This window comes from Sebastes umbrosus, chromosome 19 (genome assembly GCF_015220745.1).
Source record: "Sebastes umbrosus isolate fSebUmb1 chromosome 19, fSebUmb1.pri, whole genome shotgun sequence".
Taxonomy (NCBI): domain Eukaryota; kingdom Metazoa; phylum Chordata; class Actinopteri; order Perciformes; family Sebastidae; genus Sebastes; species Sebastes umbrosus.
The window spans coordinates 17051590-17077373 of NC_051287.1; the positions used below are offsets into that span (position 1 = coordinate 17051590).

Consider the following 25784-nt stretch of genomic DNA (forward strand, 5'->3'; position numbering starts at 1 on the left):
GCTAAAAACAAGAGTTCATGGGTATCAGAGGCACATTAGAGGAGATTGTTTACGGCAGCTGGAGGAAATGAAAGGACACTCCTAATGAGCTTAAGATAACAACCACCACTGCTTTAGTCACCACTCGGAGTCCTGTGTCTGCAGCCATTGTATGTTATATTCATAGCTCTATCAAATTAAATATTAATTATAGAATCTGGAGCATGAACAAAGGGTAGAGGCACAGCTTGGCTCCAATCAGCGTTCTAGTTTTGGGATACAGAAGTCTTGGTGAGCACGGAAGTTCAAAACACTTTTCAGGCTCCTTTTTTCATTTTCTTTCCATTTCCTAGACACTGACTGTTTCAGTCTTCTCATTTTATAGTAGTCTGGGAGTCTCTAAGAAATGCTTTGGTGAAATGTTGCCTAGAATATCACTCCACAATTCTCCCCCATTATATTCTACCCTTTTGTTTCAGACACACATTGTCTTTACTAATTAATAGGACTGGGACGATACGCCTATCTCCCAATACATTGCTATCACGCTACTTGTGTGCCGATTCGATATGTATTGCGATTTTTAAGTATTGCGATTCTACAAGTATTGCGATGCGATATTACGATTTATTGCGATTTTTGTTAACTCTTTTACACTAGACCATTAGAAAAAGTTAAATCATACACTTCTAGGGACTTTTACTTTGGAAAATATCCAAATTAATACAGTTAAACTGTTTGTTTTTCAGCATGTACTGTATGTAGTCAGAGTTGTCCTGAAGTCAAATATATCAGTCATTGTCAGACATTATTTATTAAATGTTTTCCAGCAACCCAAAAATCAAAGAATAAAGCCATTTTCCTCACAAATGAGGTATTTTCCTTTTAATTTATAAGGGACATGTAATGTTTTATACTTCTGGTGAATATAATTCCATCAATGTTATTTCCATATATGTATTTTGTATACACAGTTCCCTTTGTTAACACCTTATTTTGAAAACCGGACATAGTCACACCTGTAATCTTCCGCTAACTTTGCCAAGTCCGTCGCTAGCTTTCCCCGTCAGCTCCGTTCTCTTTATTCATCCATGATCAGCTCCATCGGGGCCGTTTGAATGCAATTAACATAAATGCCAGTATATGGGTGCTCTACAGTTGTAGCGTCGTCTGATTTATCGCAATACGATAACGTTTCCTGTCCATGACGGAGTTAGCATGCAGCTTTAGCCGTGATGTCTAGCTCTGCTTTTCCGGCAATGTGTGAAACCCAAAGTGTTTCGGTGCTTCACTGTATGTGTAGTGTTTACCACTTTGGATTTAAAATGTGAGGTTTCAGGTCATATCCACGCGGACCTTCTGTCGTTTCCTACTTTCTCATTCTGGCCGACTGCAGTTTGTTTTGGTTGACAGATATGGAACGGATATGATGTCAAGTTACTCTGACTACAACAATAAAAGCAGTAACTTCCTTTTACCTCGGCATAGACTCAAATGAAGCAAATATATCGATTCTGGCATTAAAAAAGTCTATTTCAAAATCGTAAAAAAAGGAATCTTGACACATAGGTGAATTGATTTTTTTTCCCCAGCCCTACTCATTAATACATATTCAAGCGCATGCGTACAATACCTCCGCAAAGTTCCTCACCTGGAGATCTGAAGGTCCAGGCCTCGTCATCATCAAAGTGCGTATCCCCGGCTGTGAACCTTTCTCCGGGGAAAAACGCGTGCGCCACGGTTCCCCCTGGCCCGTCAAAGGGATATCCATCATTGTGGTCGGCCTTGGTGAAGTCGATTTGAATATCTGCGTCACTGCCGGCCACCTCGTGGAAGTTGAGTGGTGCGATGTCACTCCAGACCTTCAGGGCGTAGTACATCAGGGCTCGAACAGTGTCCCTGCCCAGTAAGGCAGAGTCCTTAGGGAAGGTCCTCACTCTGAGAGGAGAAAGAAAGAAGACCGATATGTTACATATAAGAGAAGAAAGAAAGATGTGGGGATTATTAGGTGTTTTACTCTCCGGTGTGTTGTGTTTACTTCCCCAGAAAGCCCTGTAGCAGTATCCAGCAAATTCACTTTTGTGAATAGACGCCATTTTACATCCGAGCAAAATTCACAAAAATGTCATCTGCACCTACCAAACATTCAATTATATTATATAATTAATTATATAATATTCATAATACTGTTTTATTTACATTGTCCAAACTTCAGTAGAAAATCAAAAACGACTAAAAAGATCCACTTGATCTTTAAACTTCCATTTTCAACCAAGCTTGTCTCCTTTCAGATAGTATCTTTCATGATTTGTGACTGACTCGAGTACTGTATTAAACAGGGACAGAGTTAAAACAAAAGGGTATTTTTTTCTGCCAATAAATGGTGACTGTTTTCCGTCTGCAGCTTTGACGTAGCTGATTACAGCAATTTGCCTGGAACATTGTCTCAGGCTCAGCGATGCAGCTTTTAACTGGAATAAATTAAGCCATGTACTGTACATCCTGGTTAATATCATACATGCCAACAAGCAAGTCTATCTGTTTTTCTATTAAGAAGCTACCTACAACAGAATCCTTGAATGTGAGAATTAAAGGTGAGCACATTGAACAAGTAACAGAGGTGAATTATTTAGGGATAATTTTAGATTCTCAGTTAAACTTTAAAAGTCATGCTAAAAAGATTTGTAAAAACGATAAAGGCTTAGCTGTTTTAGGATGATAAGAAATTGCTTGACATTTGACTGTGCCTTGCTGTTTCTAAATTCAATGATTTTCTCACATCTGTCCTATGGTTTGGCTGCCTGGTCCCAGGCCAAACAGTCGGTAGTAAAATCCATAGAGTTTCTTTACAACAGGGCCTTGAAAATCTTGGACAAAAAGCAAATAGGGTACCATCATTGCCGCATTTTGAGTAAATACACGATGTTAAGTTTTGCAAACTTTATTGATTTTCATTATGTAAAGCTTGTTCCTCTGCCTTTCTGCAAATACAACATGAGACTACAGAGCTGTAGCAGATCCCCCAGAGCAGCTTCAAGTGGCAATTGTAAAGTTCAATTCTGCAAAACATCTTTTGCTCAGACAGCTTTTTCTGTGAAAGGACCAAAGCCTTGGACCTCGCTATACCTGATCACTTGAAATTTGCTGCAAACTTTACCACTTTTAAGAGAGCAACCAAATCATGTTTCATTCAGCGACAAACCTGAACTCATGTCTAGTTTTTAAATGTAATGTTTTTAAATGTGTGCTTTATAGTATTTATTTATTTTTCCTGTACTCATTCCTGCTTTAATCTCTTATTTTCACAAAAAGCCCTTCTAGGGACAGGTGTTGCAAATGAGCATCTGCTATAAGCACTATGATACTTGCATCAGATAGACGTTTTTAAGTTGTCTATGTACAGTGTATTTGTCCCTATCAAATAAACCATGAAATTAAATTAAATTAAATTAAAAATGCCTATAGATAGATACACATTAGCTCGTAGACCAAATATCAACTCATCATCTGCTTCAGAGCTGAGGCAGGAACTCAAAGACCTCACGTTAATTTGTTGCCATAAAACACAGACTCTTGTACCCAGTCGCAGATGCTTTAAGACGGCTCTGATCTCGGCATCTAACTATTTTTTCCCTTGGTGTTAAATTACTGTGGCTGCAGATCATTGCAGAGTTTCATAGTTACGTCGATGACACTACAAGGCATCAGCCAGTAATGAAACTATTAGACCTCTGCATTCTCAGTGGCTTTACAAGCTGCTCTTTAGATAGAAAGCAAAGTGTTGCGTGTCCCAAACACAGAGGTCATTTCATTCTAACATATGTATTACAATTAAAAGCTGCCAACATGACTTAACCGCTTTTGTCGAGATTTCCTATTAAGTGGACGAGCCTGCCTACTTCTGACGAAACACCTGTTGTATGTTCCAATGTCAGCAGTTACCTGCAGCTGAGCTTCACTTCACAGCTGATTCAACTGTTATCAGGCCACTAAATGTGCGTTATCAGTGGTTATAAGGCTCATAGATGTGGGTCAGTAGGGCCCTGCTACACCCAATAGTAGATTTTGTCATCTATTCACATGGTCAATCAACGAAAGAAGGGATAAAAGAAGGAGACAGCGATCGCGACCGTAGTAATTATGACAAAAGCAAAAACGGAAGTGTAGTTGTCTTTGTATTCACACTTTTCAAACATAGTTATTCTAAATCAAAACATGATGTTTTACCATAAACTTAAAGTGTTTTTGTTGCCTAAACCTAAAGAAGCTGTTTTGTTTGTGTTCAAAATGTAACGTTTCATTGCAGTTTTACAACGTGTTAGAATGTGTTGCCTTTAAAGCAGCAGTAGGCAGAATATTTTTGGCATCATTGGGCAAACATTTCCCAATAACCTTTCAGCATATTGTAATTCAAGTGTTCTGAGAGAAAATCAGACTTCTGCTTCTCGTCATGGCTCTGTTTTCAGGCTTTAAAAAATCGATTAATCTAATCTTATCCAATCGCATATAAATAACGTTTTTTAAATCATATTTGCACCACCTGCTAACTCCAGCTTTAAGTTTCGCTTTCACTTTTACAACGTAGTAGGCCCCTACTGACCCACATCTATGATGCTTATAGCGAGCGATTACACACATTGAAAGGTCTGATAACAGTCAACTCAGGTGCGACTTCAAGCTTTACTGATGACAAATAAAAACAGGAATTCTATCCAACAATGTTGTGATCTGTGTTTATACCTCTTCAGAGGTTTGTCCAACCATCTTAAATCCTTCATCCTGATGAACTGCTGATGTGTTTTTTTTTTAACAGCAAAGGATATCAAAGTGTATTTTACTGATAACTTATGAGTCGAAAGAACTTTCGCCACCAGCTACATTTCAGACCTTTCATCCCCACATAAGCCAGAGCAGCAGCTGTTCCAACGACTCCGAGGGTGACCGGACCTTTACTGTCAAAGTCAAACTTCTGAACACCTGCCAGAGGAGCTCACACCGGCGAGATCTCTTTAATCTTTTAAATCACTTCTCAAGGCACACTTGTACAAGTAAGCAAGTTCTGTCTTGCTTTACTTTTTAGCTTTGTTCTCATTTATCAATGCTTACTTTTTTATCCACTGTTCAATGTTTGGTAATGTGTCTTGTTACACATATACATATATACATATAGCCCATCTGTGCACCCATGGTCTTAAAATGAGGTGTGCTCAGGTGTTTTGTTGGCGCATTGCTATGTTGAGGCAGCAGAAAGCGATTCCACCATTGACCAACAAAAAACTGGTCTAACGGCAATGACGCAGTATTTTCCTGCTATTTAAATTGTTCTTTATACAGTAAGATGCGCCTGCAGGCAGGTTTACAATGCACGTACACTCTGCTTGTTACACACACAGGCACGTGCCGTAGCGCTCCTCCTCCATCTTCAGTTAAATACAGTGTCGGCAATTCAAAATATAATGAAATATAATGAAGTAAGGCTCTTAGGCATTCTGTATTGCTCAACCTGCAGCACGCTCTCAGCGCTCTTCTGGTCACTGGTGTGACATCCCGTGGCGGCCGCAAACTCGTGTCATAAAGAGTTGTTGATGGGACAGAGGATTGGGAGACAGCGGAGGCAGATGGTCCACCGGCCAAAGACCACATACCTGTCCCTTCCCTTCCTTCACAATATGCCACGGCAACATTAATTCAGCACCACTGTCAATGGATAGCGACAAATTTTAAACGGAGTGCCCTCTCAATCAGACAATTAAAGACAATTCCAGGACTGCACCGAATATTTGGAAGCTTTGAAGCTTCATTCATAACATTGAAATTCAAATTTTAAATCAACATTCGAATGCTGCGCAGCTTTTTTTTTTTCATGTCTTTTGTTGTGTTGTATGTCTAGGTGCAGTCACACCTGTTTTTTTTTTTTAAAGTTATTTTTTTGGGGGCATTTTCCATTTTTTATGACAGGACAGTGGATAGAGTCTTGAAAGGGGGGAGAGAGAGAGTGGATGCGGAAAGGGCCACAGGCCGGATTCGAACCCGGGCCGCCGCGGTCAGGACCAAGCCTTAATACATGGACGCCCGCTCTACCAACTGAGCTAACCCAGGCGCCCCACACCTGGTTTTTAAAGGGAATGGGAGATGACACTCTGATAGGATTAATTCATGTTAAACCCAAAACACTTTGCCTCCTACACCTTACTTCGCGCCAAAATGATGTGCCATTTAACTAGCAAAAGTGGAGTTGGACACGCCCGCAAATACACTTGCGCCGTGCACTTTAGACCATGCCCTGTAGATTGTTTGAATAGGGCCCGATAAGTCCTAGAACAACCAATTTTATGGTATGAATTTCATGCAAAACATACTCTTCATTTTTTCACCCGAACATGACATTCAAGCTCAAACTTTTGCACTCAGTATGCGCGGACATCCTTAGACTGTGGCTGACAACCAGAGTCCAAAATCCAAAACGCTATTCCTCAAATTTGAGATAAAGCAGATTATAATTGAATGGGTACTTAAAGCAGCTATAATCAATATGCATGTGAAGAATAATTGAAATTACTACTTGTGTGTGAAAGGAGTCACTAGCAGAGATGAACGCACGGATAATTCTCACCCGACTCTGCAGTTCAGGTCTAAGGAGCATTTTAGCGTCTTTCAGCTTTCGGCATTTTAACGTCTTTCAGCTCATTCTTTTGGTTTTTCCAATCTGCAACTTTACAGTTTTGGCTCACTCTTACAGCTCTAAAAACAGACTAATGTAAAGAGACTCAGGAGCTGGTGGAAAACAAAATAGACCTAAAAGGAGAGTGAATATTGGACTTACATTTCCCAGATGGACACAATTTGTCTGTGTCTACTTAATGCATAAATAGGCAACTAATAGCAAAAAGGTGATAATATGTCAGTGCTGTCATGGTAATTGCAGATTTAAGTTTGCAGACTATATTCAGTCATTTGGTACCACAATCGGGTTCTCCATCTTACAGTCGTGACTACTGCTGTACATAAGAAAGCTTTGAAAAGTAGTGCTATAAACATTCTTTCATGATTCAGTATATAAATGTATGAAAACACTAATGGAGGTGAGCCTGATCAGCCCGTATTACAAAAAGGAACCTCTCACATCACTTCTTTCCAATGAAGTCTATTCAAGGACATCTTGGTAGCTCGCTAACATCCACAGTTTCAGCCTGTATTAGCTGGTATTTTCTCCTGCTCCTCACTGCACACTTGAGCTGCCTGTTGTTCTGCCGCTACCACGGTGTCTTTAACACACCCAGCGATGCGAATGAGTTCATTAGTGCAGCTAATTAATGCATTAATTAGCAAATATGTCTATGTCAACATGTTGTCACAGAACACATGGGCGGTATTAGCAACGTTAGCTTGAAGGAATGAGATGGGAGTAGCTTGGAAAGGAGTTTTACCTCATTAAGATGAAAATCTATGCAGCTAGTCACTTCAAAATCTAATCAGATCGACTATTCTGTGGGGAGACCTGCGGTGTGCATGATTTTTATTTTTTTTCTCTCGCGTTGATTTGTTCACAACAATGTGCCCACACAGTCCACTTATTCATACTGCCTGAGCGACTGACCCTCCCTACAAACCACAGTTAGCCAAGGTCGCTGCAAATGGCTCAACCTCCGCAGACAATTCACCTGCTTATTAGTGCTAATTCAGACGGACGAGGGTGGGCGGTTGTGTTCGTCTGCGTGTGTTTGGGGGAATGTTGATGAGAGAGAAAGATGGAGAGGCTGAGTGCACGGTGTTGTCACTGCGCGAGTGTGCGTGTGCATCCATTATGTGTCGGCTCGCGAGTGTGTTTGAATGTAATTGCAGGTAGGTCCGCCAAGGTCGGAACATTCCTGCCCTGCATCTCAGATGAACTGCGGAGCCCCAGGGAACTGCTGGTGTTTACGTAAGGAGACTATAAGTGCATAGAAAATGAACCAAGTGGCACGCCCTTGCGGTGCATCCTTTATATTTGGTTAACCTCACGGAGCACGGCTGGGATCTTGTCAGTTTGTCAATCTTACACCTTGATTTTAACAACTGTATTGATTGTGTTTTGATGAGGCAACCTACTGTAGTGAGATCTGATGTTTATTAATCAGTTTGCCCTCAAGTCTACACCAGAATCATTTTTTTTTAATGTTCTAATGTAAAAAATAACCACATTGAACTACAGGTGAACTGAGCAGATATATTTACCTTATATCAACCTTAATGTATTATTTTACCTGACATGACAAGGTAATTTGTCAGTGAGTAATTGAATTGAATATGTTGAATATGCCATGACTCAAATATGACATTTTTTTTCCAGAAGGATAATCTTGACCAACATAAATCAAGATGTGATTGTGAGATTATGACTTGAGAATATGATGAAATAAAAATGCTCTAAGAAATTAACATTATCAAATTATCCTTTCTGAATTGACATATATTTTCTGGTCATATACTGTATGAACCAAGTCAAAAGTCTCACTGCATCATCTATCCAATGCAACATTTCGATCATGGCGGTGTACTTAAAGGAACAGTGTGTAGGATCTGGCGGTATCTAGCAGTGAAGAGGCAGATTACAATTTCCCCCGTATGCGGAAACGTGTAGGATTACTATGATGGCCAACGCGAAAAACGTAAATGGTCCACTCTAGATCCAGTTGTTGAGAGAGTAGAGTGCTTAGAGTGTGTGCATATGTGGGAAGTGAGTGGTGAGGCGGCGGCGACGGGAGGAGCGCGTAACGTTATCGACTCCTACAGAAAAAGTTAACAGCGTTTGGTTTTGTCCATTCTGGGATACTGTTGCAACATGGCGGACTCCGTGGAGAGGAGACACGCTCCGTATGAAGATATAAACGTCTCATTCTAAGGTAACAAAAAAACAGCGATTCTTATTATCAGGTGATTATACACTAAAGAAAACATACTCATTAATATTATATTCCATTTCTGCCAATAAATCCCCCTAATTGTTACATACTGGTCCTTTAAAGCAGTGATTCTCAAAGTGGGGTCCGGGGACCCCGAGGGGGCCTTGAGGGGTTTCTAGGGGGTCCCCAGCAAAAAAGGAAATAATTTACTTTCACTATAATTCTATCCAAAAGTAACCCAATGACAGAAGGTATCAATATTTTAGTCATGGGTTTAATACACCGTCTGTAATAAAATATCTAAAAGCAAAAATCATATCAGATGGGGAACCCAAAAACAAAATCGTATCAAATGGGGGTCTGTGGTCTAATTTGTGTCCGTTTTGTGGTCCTTGACATGAAAAAGTTTGGGAACCACTGTTTTAAAGGAATAGTTTGATATGTGAGGAAATAACAGAGGTGGACCAAGACAGAGTTTCTTCACAGAGTTAGGCTAGCCGTTTGCCCCTGCTTCCAGTCTTTATGCTAAGCTAAGCTAATTGCATGGTGGCTCTAGCTTTATATTTAGCTTGCAGACATGAGAGTGGTATTGATCCTCTTTCATTTCCAGCAAGAAAATGTACTATATGTTTCCTAATATGTTAAATTGTATGTTTAGAGTGGAACTTGTCATCTCAGTGGGAAACAAGTCAGAACAAAGAAAGTGACTAATGCAGTCACATGTCATATCATTACGTGGTTTTCTCAGCTCAGCTCTAAAAGAATACATTTGTGGCTGATCAAAGCGGATGGCTGTGTGATCACGGCGTGGATGTTTATTTTTTCTTCAAATTTCATGACCGTGACTGACGAGCATTTAGAAAGTGATAAGCACATGAGCCAGCAGAGTTTGGAGGGAAAAAAAAGTGCAGATGCAAGAGTTTTTGGCTGCAGCATAAAGCAGGAGTCATCACCGGTTCAGTGGCTGAGGGCTGTTTAGCAGCGGCAGGGCTTCTGAGTGTGCATCATTGACTCACAAATAAATATCTGAGAACAGAGTGTACTGTCAGACATTTTCACATCAATCAAATATAATACCTCCATAAAGAACTGCTTACATCAAAGCACACCCCGACACCACTGAGCAGGCAGTCCTGGACAGACTGTGAATCTTTGGCTACGGTGCTTAGCTGACAAACAGAGGATGGAAGAGGAGGAAAGCGAAAGGGGCATTGTTACAGGCTGATGCATGAAGGAGGGATGAGAGTAAGCAAGCAAACTGATGAAATGTGCGAGTCAATGTCACAGTATTTATGATGATACTACACTTATTTATGCATTAAAATAAATCTCATTTAATGTAAACCTGACTATTAACTATGCCCTTGATTATCAAAACAACATCAATTCCTATTTGTAATCTCGCTGACTGGTATATAATTACCGTCCGCTTCAGCGACGCTGGTATTGTTTTCACCTTGTGAGTCTGTGTGTGTGTCATCATGGTAAAATGTGATCCTGGAGACGCCTACTGTAGCGGGAAATAGAGTGTTTAGACCTCAGGTCTCATACACTATTCATAGCTATATCTATCTAGGGCTGGGACGATACACCTATCACCCCATTCAATACTGTCATGATACTTGGGTGCCGATTCGATAAGTATTGCGGTTCGATATTATGATTTATGCAATTTTTGATAACTTTTTTTAAACTAGATCATGAGAAAAAGCTGAACCATACACTTCTAGGGATTTTTAATTTGAAAAATATCATGCATTACAATGTTTGATTTTCAGCATGTATGCAGTCAGAGTTGTCCTGATGTCAAATATATCAGTCATTGTCAGGCATTATTTATGAAACTTTTTCCAACAACCCAAAAATCAAAGAATAAAGAAATTTTCCTCACAATGAAGGGGTATTTTCTTTCTAATTTATAAGGGCTTTGTAATGTTTTATACTTCTGGTGAATATAATCCAATCAATTTTATTTCCATACATGTATTTTGTATATACAGTTCCCTTTGTTAACACCTTATTTTGAAAACCAGACGTAGTCACACGTATATACTTTGCCAAGTCCGTCGCTAGCTCTCCCCACCAGCTCCGTTCTCTTTATACATCCATGGTCACCTCTGTTTCACTGTATTTACCATAAATTTCAGTAGGTGGGTGCGCTACAGTTGTAGCGTCAGCCGATTTGATCACGTAGATGAGAGTGACGGCCAGCTACCGGTTACCGCAATACGATAATGCCTTTCCTGGCAATGTGTTGCTTGGACAGACAGACAGAATTTACGCCTCTACGCCCCTGGCCAATTTGGCGTCGCAACTGGTTTGATCCAATCGTAACATGGTCTTTCTTTTTACTGGACAATCTAAGGCAAGTACAAAATAAGTCAAGTGTAATGAGGTTTGTAATTTCAAAAACATATATTTTGCAAATACCGTGCCAAAAGAGGTAATCAGAATGTGGATAATAGCATGCTTTTTAATTTAAAAGTGATAGATTACTTGACTTCTTCTCACAAAGGGTATGCTTGTTTCTGAGAAATTGGATTTATTGAAGGTGTTAGTCTCTCTTAATTTCCCTTGTCTAAAAAGCTAATCTTCAATTCGCAGAGTTGTAAGAACAGGAAAGCCATTAAATGGATATAAACAGCTTTTGGAGACAAATGTTTTTGTTTTTTTTACCTTTAAATCAATAAGAGGAGGGGAATGTTTTGCAATGCATTTTACGTGTCATGCATTATTTGGGCAAATTAATGTCTGTCTACCATAACACAGCCTATTCATATTCTCCCTACAAAAAAAACATGATGCTGATGCAATGGAGGGTCAGGACGAGTGGGCCTTTAATGCACATATATAATAATTAAAATCAATAGGTTGCCTTTTTATTGCACTGGAGCAGAGTGAGATGAATTTCCCAGCAGTCAAGACAATGAATGTAATGACAAGAATATGAGCAAGTATAACTAAATTATGGTAACCTAATAAACCTTCTAGATATCACGTTAATAAAACGGCTGTGGCGACTTGGGATCTTGAGTGACTGTGTGCTAATAGGGAGTTTTACATCTCATCTGACAGATGAAAATGTTATAAATATGTAATGAGGAGGGAAATTAGTTTCACCATTACAGACTATTATGAATATTATTTCGAAAGTCCAATTGCAATATGTTGCTTTTTTATATTAGGATACTGCTTCAATACAACTGTAGAAAATGTAAACATTTTCAGTGTCTCTGTTAGAAAGGTTGTTGACCCAAGTGCCCTCTTGTGGCAAATTGTGCAATGTGCTATTGAGCGCATGGAGCTGTGCAGTCATTAAAAAATAGACGTAGCAAGAGGCACGTCGGCAGAGCAGAGCTCAGTGCAATATACTGTGAGTTGAACCGCGAGTAAAACCAGTTATTTCTGACTGAATGGGACATTTATTGGGCCTTTCACGGTATAATGTTTGATTTCATAAAGGCTGTTTACAGAAGCTGAGCTACTCGCCGTGCGGCTTGCTTATGCCAAAGCTGATTTGGACAATGTTTAGACTTTAGACGTTATTGTCCCCGGGGGGAAATTCATCTCCACAGCAGTGCACACATAAGGCAATAACACATACGATAGTACAACAACAGTAACAACATGACAGACATCAGTACACACTCAGGTCTACTCAACGAGGCCTTTTGTTTAAGACAGCTAGAGCTGCAGGGATCAGTCTCTTTTTAAAGCAAGCCTTTCTGCACCTCAGTGCTCTGTACCTGTGCCAAGAGGGCAGTAAGGTGAGGTGGTGGTTGAGTGGGTGTGTAATGTCCTGTTCTATTGCGGTTACAATGCGTGCAATGGCCTTATTGTTTAGCTTTGCAAGGTTGGTGGGGAGACCAATTATCCTAGTTAGTGATGGATGACAAGCTAAAGAAGCCAAATGGACCATGGACAACACGTTCTTACCCCAACTCGTCACATACTGACGCTTTGTCAGGACCCCTTGGCGTCTTTTTCTAACTTTATAACGCATTAGGTTGCTCAACGCGTCTAAATACGGTTGCAGTAAACACGTGGCTAACGTTATCAATTCAAACAAAAAAACTTGCTTAGGTTTAGGCAACAAAATGACTTTGTTATGTTTAGAAAAAACATCACGGTTTGGTTTAAAATGACTACTTTGTAAAGTGAAAGTGAAATTTAACGCGAAACAATACATTGGCCTCGCACGGGACACCAACAACGGTCTCCTGGATGAAAGCCCTGTGTTTGTTGGACCCATCCACCATACTTCCCGACCACTTTCTCTGCACGTTTAATATTGAAACGGATGGATTTCATTGTAGTCACTTGAAAGCCCGGTGCGTCTCGTACAAATGCTAAAGGGTGCCCCACATAATGTATGTTTTCTTTTTTATACCCAAATGAGCTTTATTCTATTGTAGTGATCTCAGTTGTGAAAAAGAAAATGTTCCCATATACTCAGAACACTCCCTTAGACCATAGGAATAACATGTATGATTTTTAATTTTTTCCCCTTTTATTTATGTATATCTGCTTACTTAAAATCTCATTATATTTTGGCACCTTTGTATTTGTTCTTGTTATACGCCATGCATCCTTCAACTCGACACCCATAAGCCTCAGTGGTTGTAAATACTGTGTTGTTGTGTTAAGCTGAAGTCAGTAAAGAAGAGTTATCTGATAGTACTGTGTGTTCTGACTGACACCCTAAGGTGAACATAACACCTACACAGTCCTAAGTGAATACCTATTCAGTAGACTAGGTAGGTGTTTTCCCTCTTAAAGAACTTTCAACTGGCGTAAAAATATTTGATCACAATTCAGTACCTCAGTACTTGGTCTCTTGCGGATGAATGTAAATGTTCTCTGCGTGGTGTCAACAATACAGGGACCTTGGAGCTGAATAAAGGCACTGGATACAATGGAAGGCAGAAGGTGTAAGACTCTGTATGAGTCTGCACAGTGGATGTTTTTTGAGTAAGTGATAATTTTCCACCCCACAAATTAGTTAAGCACCCGAATATCACAGTAAATACCTATCTAATAAAGAAGCAAACAAGTAGCCATACATTTTCCACATTAAACTAAATGCTTTCATTAAATTACACCCAACTCTCCTGAGGCTGCGGTTCTGTATAGAATATCAATGCTTTACTATGTTGCTTTTATTGATAAACCACACCATATGGCAAGCTTTCAAAATCCGACTGGATCGGAAATCAACAAACGATCCACAAGTGTTTGTAATAAAAGCACTGTAAGTTTACCATCTGTTCCTTGGCAGGAGCTCCAGGCTGAAAAGAAATCTAAAAGACACAAGGTCTGTACTGTATTATCTCAATTTCCAGTAAAAACTTGGCTTCTTTGTACACAAATGTGAAAGCTGCGAGGCAGAGGTGGCTTCGCTGCAGGACTGAAAAAGACAGGCTGCCTTATTTCACAAAGACGAGTGGGGCCAAGCTCTGGGCATCCTAGATGTGTGATGGGCAGTATAAGGTTGGCAGTGAGAAGCGGAGAGAGTAAGAGAGAGCCAGTGATGAGAAAAGGCAAAATGTTCCAGTCATAAAACAGCAGGTCTTCGCAGCGGCGTGCATGCCGGTTCCCCTGAAGCAGATGTTGACTCTGTACAGCAGCTTCGATTCAGTGCGATGCTGGATTGCTGCCACTCGGTTTTCAAGGTCAGCTGAGACCTTATATTAGAGCCCCCATGTAATCACATCCTGACCCTTAAAGAAAAGTCTGTATCTCTCATTGAAGGCCTCCAGTGGGCGGATGCGGGGGGATTATTTCAACAAGACAATGCCACAGGGGACAAGAGTCACCATAATGTTATCAATAAGCCATAACCATCCTGCCCCCCGGTGACAAGCCATCCAGGCCTCTGAACTCATCCCTCTTGCAGTCTGATCTGTTACGTCTCCTGTTGCAAACCAGTGTGGCGCAGGAAACTCAGTCGAAAAAAGCAGACAGATACATGTTTTTTTAAAGGTCTTATTGATAACATTTTTATGTCGACGGATATTAAAACAAACAAACAAACATAACACATCCACAGAGCTTTTAGAAGGGTGCCAAATAAAAATATGGATTTTCCTGAAAACAAATATTATGATTGTGAATTAATCATTTTAAAAATATTGGTGGGTCAAATGAATGTTTTGTTTATCTCTGTGGAAGATATCGGATGTTTGGTTCCAACGTCTTAGCCCCGGGCCACACTGGGCACATCAGCAGTGCATGGCGGCTGCCTCGCTGAACTGCTGCGTATCTCACGCGTGGGGTGTCCACAGCAGCAGCGTTTCTGCTACTGGGCTGCTGCCGCCAGCCCTTTCTTTCTACATAGAGTTTGCCTTTCATAATGGCCATTTAATGTCATTATAAACCGTGGCTCAGGGTAAAAATATTCCAGACCTCAAATCTCTAGAAGAGACGCAGCCGATACACACAGCCGAGCCGAGCCGTGCCTGAGCCGCGCTGCTCACGCGGGCTGTGTGGCTGCTCTAACCTGTTAACATGGACGCCGGAATAAAAAAACAACAGGTTCCGCAGCCGCAACGCGCTGCTGCTGACGTTCCCAGTTTGTCCCGGCTGTAACAAGGCTTGTGAGCCAATAGTTAAACGACGTTGGTATTACGTGGTATCTCTGGGTCATCGGTTAGTGTGGAAAAAATGTTTAATTTTTGAGATTGACGGGAAGTGTCTGGCAACCACTTGTTGTGAAGTACATGCAATGGAATGGGGGACGGAGACTGCGACATCTTGTCGCTGAATGTTATCAATGTTATCAATAGCACCTTTAAGTATTTGTTTCTCTTAGAAAGGAGCTTAACATTATACAACTCATCTTCATCCTGCTGCCTGATCATCTTCACCATCTTCTCTCAGTGTATACTTTATTCTCTGTCCTGCTTTTGCAGTATAACTACCGCAGCCCCCTCACTCCCTCGTGCTCCAACAGCCTTCCCATCTTTCCTGCTTATCGACCTGTTTCTTCAATCCTCCAGTGCCCTGATGTCCTGCTTTCCCTCCGCATCTCGCTTCTTCTTCCTCCCTACCTTAGATCTATTAGCCTCCTCGGGTCATCATTGCTCTGCAGGTTTGCTTTGGCCCATATGGGCCCTTGTGCTCACTCTCCTTAACTTTGGCCGAAATAGCCTAAAGGCTTTCCTCAGGTACATAAATACTTGTTTAACTAGTACGTGTCCACCCAACAGATTACTGCTACCTTTGATTTGCGCATTCTCGGCACTGTGTACACACTTTCAAACCATATTTCACTTTCTTGATAAACAATATCGCAGCATCACATATTCTGAAAGCATAGCCAAGGCTTTGACAGCCTATGTTTCAGCGTGTTCCTGCTGTCAGGTACACACTGCAGCTCCTGGCAAAGCAACACCCCACTGAGCCGAGCCGCCGCGCTGACCTGTCAGCGGTAAACACCTGGCTCCTCATCTAAACTAAGGCAATTTAACCACTTACACTTGGTGGAAAAATGGCTCAACACTAGCATTCAATGAGAGGAGAAGAATAAATCTGAAAAAAAGAGGATGGCTGTAGAGTCCTACTGTGTTTTGAAGAGCAGTATTGAATGGCGCTGTGGGTACTAACATACAGTATCACAAAATTCACTTTTCTTTTTCAGGTTTTTGTTTGTGTGTTTGCCCAAAATGTCTCATTTTCTGCAGCTGTTAGTTCTCCTAAGGTGCTTTTTTTTAAGCGCAATTATAAACTTTGCAAAACTTACATCCAATAATGTTTGAGCAATCAATACAAGCAAAAAGAGCTGTGCTTGTTGTTGGGATAAACTATGAGGGGGCAACTGATCAACGATCACTGTGCGTGCAGACATTTGTGACTGAATTGCACTGAAAAGTCAGCTGACACTGGATTTTTTTTAGCAATGGTAGCGGCATTTGTGAGGCTGCACAGTGGTGCTTTGAGCTAAATGCCAACATGCTCACATTGGCAATGCTATGCTGTCATTGAGTAACCTGACCCCTCACTAAGTGATATATTCTTATGGATATTTCATATTATATTCACTGCATAACAATAACAGTGCAGAACAACTGATAAACTGAACAATTAACCCAAATAGTGAACATAATGACTGCAGGGAGTTTCTGTAAAATGAGCAATTTGGATTATTTCCTGTGAATATTGAGTTACATTATATGAGTTTTCCTGTTATTTTTGGGGAGTTTTAATACAATTGTCTGCATTGCTTTTTTTTTTTTTTTTTTAACAATCATTCATACTTAATAGGCTTCTTTGTTTCCTTCTCTCTGATGCTTGGCCATTGTTCTATTAGCTCTTTGGTTGTTTTAACTGCGTTCTTTTTTCTAATGCAGGACGAGGATGTTTAGCAGAGAGTTAAGGCTCTGAAAATATAGCTTGTGTTCAGGGTCTTCACCGCCCCCAGGTCTCGTTTATATCTGAAATAATAATCAAAACTTTAAAAAATAACAATATCATTTCATTTTCTTCACATAAATGAATGAAATATGAGACATAGACCAACTGTATATTTTTTAAAAAGTCAGTCAGCGCCGTCTACGTGGCGATATTGCGCAGTTGCGGCCTGCATGGGCGACTGTGCGTGGAAGGTCTGAGCACCGAGCCGTGCGCCTCCAAGATTTTGTAACAAGGCACAGACCGCATTGGGATGATTGTCTCAGAGCAGCTGCCAATCACAGCTGTCAATCAGTTTTCAAAAAGTAGACTAGTCTACAACAACAGAGCAAGACTACTGAGGAGAAGAGGTCCAGTTCTTGGAGAACAGTGGGGAGATTTTATCAAAAGTTGTGGCAAGACTGTCATGCTGACTGACTGAAAAGCACCTTAAAAACACCTCTCAAAAGCAGGGAGAGAGAGAGAATGTATGTATGATCAAATATGAATTAATATTCTGTTACTGTAATGCCTATTTCTCGCATAAAATGTTTTCAGAAACATCTTGTAGTGTACTGTTTAGCTGTAAAATGAGAAAGCTCCAGCTGGTGGGCGGTGCTTGGTATTTCCCTCAACTGATCTCAACATGGCTGCTGGGTCACAAACTTTCTCATTTTACAGCTAAACAGTACACTACAAGATGTTTCTGAAAACATTTTATGCGAGAAATAGGCATTACAGTAACAGAATATTGATTCATATTTGATCAACGCTGCCTAGTTTGACCATTTGATCGAAGTGTGTAAGTGATTCAAAGCTGCTCAGAGACGGCAGACTCCAGCTCGGCTCTGATTGGTTGTTTTCCTCCGGTCTATCAAATCTTGCAGATGCCATTAGGAGCACCGGAGGACACCGGAGGACACAGAGGCACATGGTTTTGTTCAGATTACCTGTCTCATGCACTACTGTCAGGATATAGTTTAATCATATTTGCTCCAATTCTAAATACTGCTGCTTCAACTGTGTGTACATTGTTGTTATTTGCCGTATGGGTACACACCACATTTCACAGACTGTCCTACACACCAGCTTAGATCATCTTCTTGTTGAATCAACCCCGACAGCGTGTGTGAATCAGCACAGGCCAACCATATGTTTCACTGCCTATTCCTCTGCTGTCTTCACACTAAGCTGTATCCCTGACAGATGGTCCAGCTGCACTTAACATGACCATATTGTTTCATCATATACAGTATAAACTGCAGATTGACTCTGTGATGAGGCCTCTTATCTTTAGAAATCACACAAATGACTTTGGAGTCGGGAGTATAATTGCATAGATGCAATTACGGTCTGTGTGCAAAAAAACAAAAACAAAAAAAACATTCCGTGCATTTCATGCTGTTCATCTGAGCCAAAACTGATCCAGAAACCAAACGATTTCCGCCTTGAGGAAGAATCGCCTAATCTAATCTACCAAAGGGTGCACAGATGGAGGAGAAAATTGTGAAAATGTGATGGTTCATGACTTCAAGCTCCGTGTATTGCGCTAGTGTGATGTACCAAGTTGAACTGAACAGAATTGTGTTAGGCACAGATTGAGCTATGCTAAAACACAAACACTGAAACATTGTAGTATGTACTTGTACAATATCATCTAACTATAAAGCCAGGAATCTCTGTCTGTCCGTCTGCGTGTTATTCGCATATCTCGAGAACAGCTCATCCGATCTACTTCACACTCGGCGGGTACAAGCAGCCACACCGCGGTTCTCGACAACACCGCAAACAGCCCTTCTGGGGGCTAAGCAATCGGCCAATTTCCGATGGTTATCCGTTGTATCCATAATCTTAGTGCTCCGTTCCCTCCAGCCTGTAGTAGGATGAATTGGACACATTTCCATTGACTCAATGATCTCATCTATGTGAAGCACCCTTCAGCATTCAGCATTACTACAGGTGTAAATGGTGAATAATCTTGACTTTATTTTTTTGAGGAATAACCTTAATAGCGTCGAATAGTAGATTGTGTGCTACATTTATGCCTACCTCCAGGATAGATGCCTCTTACTCCATTTGTTCTGCGGGTTCAAGCCTCGTTTCCTGCGGCCCATTGTCCCCTCCGCCTCAGAGACATCTGGCAGGGAACATCTGGGTGTTTTCATTAGACCCACCGTGGCTGGGTCTAAAAGGGGAGAGGAGAGATAATTGTGATACGGACTAATGGAGGAGCATTCATTTAAACCTAATATTAATATAACATCGTGAATCATTACTTATTTTTATGACAGCTGGAACTTACTTAAACACGTGAATGTGTTTAACATAAACGCAGTGGAAGACATCCACCACTTTGGGTTCAACATCTGTGCACAAATGGCCGTTTCAGTAGCTGTAACTCATGCTGCATGTGCTCATATGCATGCATATGTGCTTGTGCAGGAGGTTATGAGTGTCCGTTCAGGCCATAAATCATAAATGCTCTGTACGATATACCCTCTCACATGCACAATCACACTCCCTCTCCCACACTGCGGTCGGGGCCATAAATTATACTTGCTCACACACACCTACCACTGTCTCAAAAACACAGCATAATGCTCTCTACCCTCTACAGTTGTGTATGTGAGGTGGAGTAGTGGTGTGTATGATAGGGAATGATACTGTTTGTAGAAGCGGTGTGTGTGTGTGTGTGTACTCTTTGTGTACAAGAGCAGAACATATACTGATCAATATACTGTTTTACGCTACCACTATTATCAATCACATAGCATGCGGTACTGTCATTCTACTGTGTGTTTATGTGACAGCGAGTGTGATTTATGTTTACAAGGTGTCTCAAGGTGTGTAGGCATCTGTGCAATTCAATACAAATAGATGAAATACATTTTACCTTTATAATGGTTCAATGGTTGTTTGTGTCAGAATGATTGACTCAACTCAGCGGCGGTTTCTAAAGCCATATTTTGTGTTTGAATTGCATTATATTGTAGGGCGTACCTTATCTATTTCTTCCTCCCAGGTACACTTTTAAGTCACTCTCTCACTCTCACATACTGCAGTCAGGATGTAAATACACACACAGTGCCTCCATCCATCCATCCATTCAAAGTGCAAACCTAATCCTCCCCTTTCACCGCAATCGCACCCAGCCACATACCTAAGACTCCGGTCTCCTTCAGCCCGCCGTACTTCTGCATGGCTTTGATGGCCTTGGTCAGGGCCTCCTTGGTCTGGAGCTGACCAGTCACTGGGTCAGGGGGAGGGAGGTAGCCGAATTTACTCAGCCAGTCCTTGAGGGGAAACAGCAGACACAAGAGTTCAAGGGTTATCCCCGGCATTTCAAGGACTCCAAGTATCCCAAAGCTGCTGAGAAGCTCTGACACCTGTTCATGTTTACTGTCTGTGGATACTGTGTGTCTATGCACACATGTACCTTCTGGAGCTTTATGTCTGAATGAATGTCTGAGTAACATTATTAGTGACACCTGCTCTTTTCCTGTTATGTCAAGGTAAGTCTGCAATGTTATCCAATATTGTATAGAAATGACACCATGCTTTCCAATGGCTCACATACACATACTGTATAGGCATTAGTCAAAATCATCACACACCGCAGAGACAAATGCAAACACCGGATGAGATTGCTAAATTAATCATACCATAAGTGTGAATACACAATATATACACAATGTTTAATTTCACAAATTGATTTTCTGCATTTGGTGTGAACTGAATTTTTAATAGTTTATCAGGAATACAAGCTTCTGGGAAAATTGGAGGAAGAAACTCATGGTCTGTCAGTGATTTCTGTGGGTCTTTCTCACAGCAGACATTTGGACTTGTCAAAGTAGAAAAAGCAGAAGTGTTAATATCATTAACAATGGCTCTGTTCTATTCAAGTGTTCCAGTATGATCATTATTTGCACCTGTGCTTTTCCCCTCTCTGACATGTCAAAATGTCTTCTGTAAAAAAAAAAAAAAAAGGCCCTTTTCATCAGTTTCCTCCCCGTATTCTGATTTCTGCTGGATTGCTTTTGCTTGTTTTTGCCACTTGCAAACTTTGTTTGGACAGTTCAATGACTCTTCCATGCATGACACAATATTAAGTTTTGTTAAAAAAGTAATTAGTGCGGAAGAGTCTTTCCTTTGGTTGCCAATGTGGTTTAAGATATTTTATTCATATTCAAGTTGTGTCAATTTGATAGTGAAAGTGAAGGTTAAGATATTGTTACCCTAGTTCTATAAGCACAGGCGGAGCCCTCTACTGGACTCTATGGGTAAAACTCTCTTCCAATCAAGAGCACAAATTTGGCCACTGAAAATTTGCATATGCGTAGCCGGCCAACCAGGACGTGCCTATTCAAATAAGTGCGGACCCCAAAGTATATAAGGCAGCTCACTGTCTGTCATCCTACACCTCTTCAGTAAGTGGTGTAGGACTGACAGGGCCACCTTGGCAGAGGGCTCCGCCTGTGCTTATGGAACTATGGTTACAATATTGTAACCTTCCTTTTAACTCCCGCAGGCCAATGAATGCACGCCCTGCCGTGACACAACGTCGACCCAACCACACTGATCCTGACCGGCTGGAGGTTAGTCACCGCAGCCAATCTACTTCTTTATAGTGTGGGGTCCGCATGTATTCGGGTAGGCACGTCCTGATTGGCCGGCTACGCTTATGCAAATTTTCAGTGGGCGAATGCGTGCTTGTGATTGGAGAGGAGTATTACCTATAGAGTCCAGCAGAGGGCTCCGCCTGCGTGAGTTGGAACTATTAATTTCCTGAAATATTTTCATTCAGAGTCAATAATTATAAATACAGTCTCTCTCTCTGTCTGTCTTGCTGTCTCTTGTTCTCTCTCTCCTCCATATAGCTCAGCTCCCCCCCTCCATGATCTGATAGACAGTCTGACACATCAGCTTCTTAATGGCTTTTTGATCAGTGCCCATCAGAGATAAGTGACGCAGATCGATAGCAAGGCAACTGTTCACGATTGACAACACTCGGGAAATTCCATTAACTTAATAATTGGCTTTAGTTCTTGCAAAGCTGTCTGTTGACAGTTGGTATTTGCTTTCTCATCCATGGCTTTACTTAATAGAAAGGAGAAAGTTTCATCCAGGATTATGAGAAAGAAAAACAGTGCTCGAAGAAGTTTGATAGAAAGCAGAGGGCTAATAATGTGAGTAACGTCTGACAATAAACTTCGAGTTAAGATCTTGTTTACCGTAAACCCAATGGATGAGCACTGCATTATATTATACATCTGATAATAACTACTCCCTGTGTTTATACACACCATCTTGTATATTAATGTCCTGATAAATGTCACGGAGACGGGCCTCTTTTCATTTACTAATAAAACTGAAGTAACCGTCTATGTTATGATGTGCTTGGAGCATCTGCGCTCATGCCAGGTGGGTTGCAACCTGGCTTAGATATAACAGGTGGATGAGGGCATTATTCAAGTGTATTATCACATATCCAGCTGTAAAAAAGGTTAGAAAGATGAGCAAAAAAATAAATAAATAATGATGAAATAAAATGTGTTAGTAGGAAAACTGGAAAGAAACGGCAGATTGTGGAGTCTGAACTGCATCAAAGGCTCAGCTTGATACATGTTGTGCATGCGTGGTCTGGGTCAAAGGCATTGGGATTCTGGGGCAGGTTATGCTGAGCTGGAGGTTCTAGCTAAGCACTTTAAGGTTCAGAAGCCACTCGACCCACTTTTCAGTGTCAGCATACTGAACGTTTTGGCAAGATGTAAAGAAAAAAACATATATATATCAAGCAATATTGATCCCGGTTGTGAAGTGTTCATGTCAGTCTCTTTCCCGTCCACAGGGCAGTCGCTGCACAGGGTCAGAATAACAGCCCTGCAGCTGCTATAGATTCAGCATCTCTTGAACCTAGCCCTTTGTAGTAGAAGCTACTGCTAGATAATTATTTTTCCCCGTATGTGGTCAAGCAAAGAACAACATGGACGTTACACCAGCTAGGGTCTGCATACCCAGAAAATTGATTCTATGTTTCACACAAATGCAAAAGGAAAAAAATACTATATACAACCACACTAGGCTTGTGTGCCTTAGGGAACCTCTTCACTACAACTGAGCAATTTCTGCACACACGTCGGTGTTGAATCCACTAAGAGAGCATCAATCATAAGTGCCGTCTTTGTCGGTTTTAAAGCAGCAAAGGGAAAGGCAGTATGCGCTGTAGCTTTCAAGCACAGAGGCAATTAAAGGTGTTTTACATGAGGCGCGGAAATGCATCGGAACATTTATGGACATACTAAGTGGGGAAATAATCAGTTAAAGTAAGTAGGAATGAAATAAAATAAAATACAAACACGCAGTTTGAGTGCCGTAGCTGCATTTAAACTAAAGATCATCACTGCTTTCTCCTAAAAAGCACAATCCAGTCTAGGTAACTTGCTATTGAGTATAATTAGACTGGGTGTAATGATCCATAAAGTACTGTAAGTTGTGAGTTTATTCCCTCTAAATCTGTTTCTTAATCACGCATTATTAAGACTCAATGACACAGCAAAACCATGGCACAAAATAAGGTGCAACACTCCAGTATTCCCATACTCTTGTATCGCAAATGAGAGGCATGTTTTCAGAAAACTCTGCCAAGCCTGCTGCCACTGTGGCAAGCTCTTTTTCTGAACAACCAAATATCTGCTTTGTACAGTAGTAAGCCGTCGTGTTTCAGTTGCTCTGCTGTGGTCGGCATAAAAGTTTCTTTCTGTGTCTTGTCCAAGCTGTGGAGCAGAACCAAATAACAGCTGATTTGACAAACAAGTAAACAACTGGCTCAAGGTGTTAAGAGTTTCTTGTGTCACACTTGTGTAAACAGAGGAATAATTGTCCTTGACACATGACAAAAACTGGCTGCTTACATCCAACCACTTCTTGTATTTTTTTTGCTACATTAAGAAAAGAAAAACTAATTTCGGAAAACACATTTCTTTTTTTTTTTTAGTTATTTTTTGGGGGCATTTTTACCATTTTTATTGACAGTGGATAGAGTCTTGGAAAGGGGGGAGAGAGAGAGAGTGGATGCAGAATGGGCCACAGGCCGGATTCGAACCCGGGCCACCGCTGTCAGGACTGAGGCCTGTTACATGGGCGCCTGCTCTACCAACTGAGCTAACCAGGCACCCCGGAAAACACATTTCACTATGTTTATGTAAAATTGTCTCTGTATAATATGCACATCATTGTGAGTCCCAAGTTGTTAATTACGAAAAGTACTTTGGTACCTGCTGCCCTTTTCCAGACAGCACAGGGTTGAACCATATAGACTGTATATAAGATGAGGACGTAATCACCGTAACGTCACCCACTGGTTTGTTGAGTACGGTTTGGAAGCCTCGAGTTTGGCATTTTGGCCGGCGCTATCTTGTTTTTTGCAAACAGGAGTGACACAAGAGGGTGGACTAACTTCATGAACTGAAAACACAGTGTGAAAGGGTTAAAGTTCTACGACAAAATCACATACAACTCCCAGACTGGACAACGCCATGGTAGTGACCTATCAATCACAAATCAAGTGAGAAGTAGGGTCATCTTCTCATAGACTTCTAGACAATTCATTCTAGACTTCATTTTGCAACCAGAGGAGTCGCCCTCTGCTGGCTATTAGAAAGAAAGCAACTCTGAGGCACTTCCGCTTTGGCTGCACCTTTCAGAAACGGAGGTTGCTGCCTGGGTTGAACTACGACTGCGATCACACCAAATCAGGCATATAGGGCTGTGTGGGAGAGTCACTGTAATGGCCCATTAACTGTGACGATTAATGTCTTTTGTGACCTCATGGCTGGGTTGTACAGCTTTGGATTGCCGGTTATGTGATTGGCCACCGCAGCGTGAGGTCAGGTTGCGTCCCTCCAAAAGTTGATTCCGTTTCAACTTCAACAATCATGTTCTTCAACAATCATGAGCATGCTAACATGCTAACATGCTAGCATGCTAACATGCTAACATGCTAACATGCTAACATGCTAGCATGCTAACATGCTCATGATGACAATGCTAGCATGTTGATGTTTAGCAGGTAATGTTTACTGTGTTCACCTTTTAGATTAGCACATTAGCATTCTAACATTTGTCAATTAGCACTAAACACAAAGCCTTGACTGATGGAAATGTCATTAGTTTTGCTGGCATTTGGTCATAAACCAAAGAAATCAATGAAGTACAAATTAAACCTGCTGGTTGCGCTATATCAAAAATCATGAGAACCAAAGTAATTACAAATTTTAAAAATTTTAAGGATATCCATTCAAATAATTGTTGGGACATTTCACTAAAAAACAATGTCAACCTTATGACCTTGAATGTGATAGATGGAAGGTCAGAAGTTCACCCTACACAATACAGGATCAATTCCTCTGGGTACAATGAACATCTATACCACATTTCATGCCAAGAATGAGCAGTCCAGCACCCCTAGAAATTGTCTTCATGTTCAACATTTCCGCAGTGCTCAATTTACGCCCAATGCCAGCGTTCGATGCAGGA

At 41.0% G+C, this 25784-nt stretch overlaps 1 protein-coding gene across 1 annotated transcript in view; it reads right to left on the bottom strand.

The window, feature by feature from the left end:
- LOC119478426 (matrix metalloproteinase-17-like) overlaps positions 1 to 25784 on the bottom strand; it is a 98889-nt gene that overhangs the window by 25684 nt on the left and 47421 nt on the right. Inside the window, exons 2-4 of the mRNA XM_037753153.1 lie at positions 20410 to 20542; positions 19299 to 19434; positions 1631 to 1917 (exon numbers count right to left, since the gene is read on the bottom strand). Of these exons, the coding sequence (XP_037609081.1) occupies positions 1631 to 1917; positions 19299 to 19434; positions 20410 to 20542 (556 nt within the window). The remainder of the gene's footprint in view (positions 1 to 1630; positions 1918 to 19298; positions 19435 to 20409; positions 20543 to 25784) is intronic.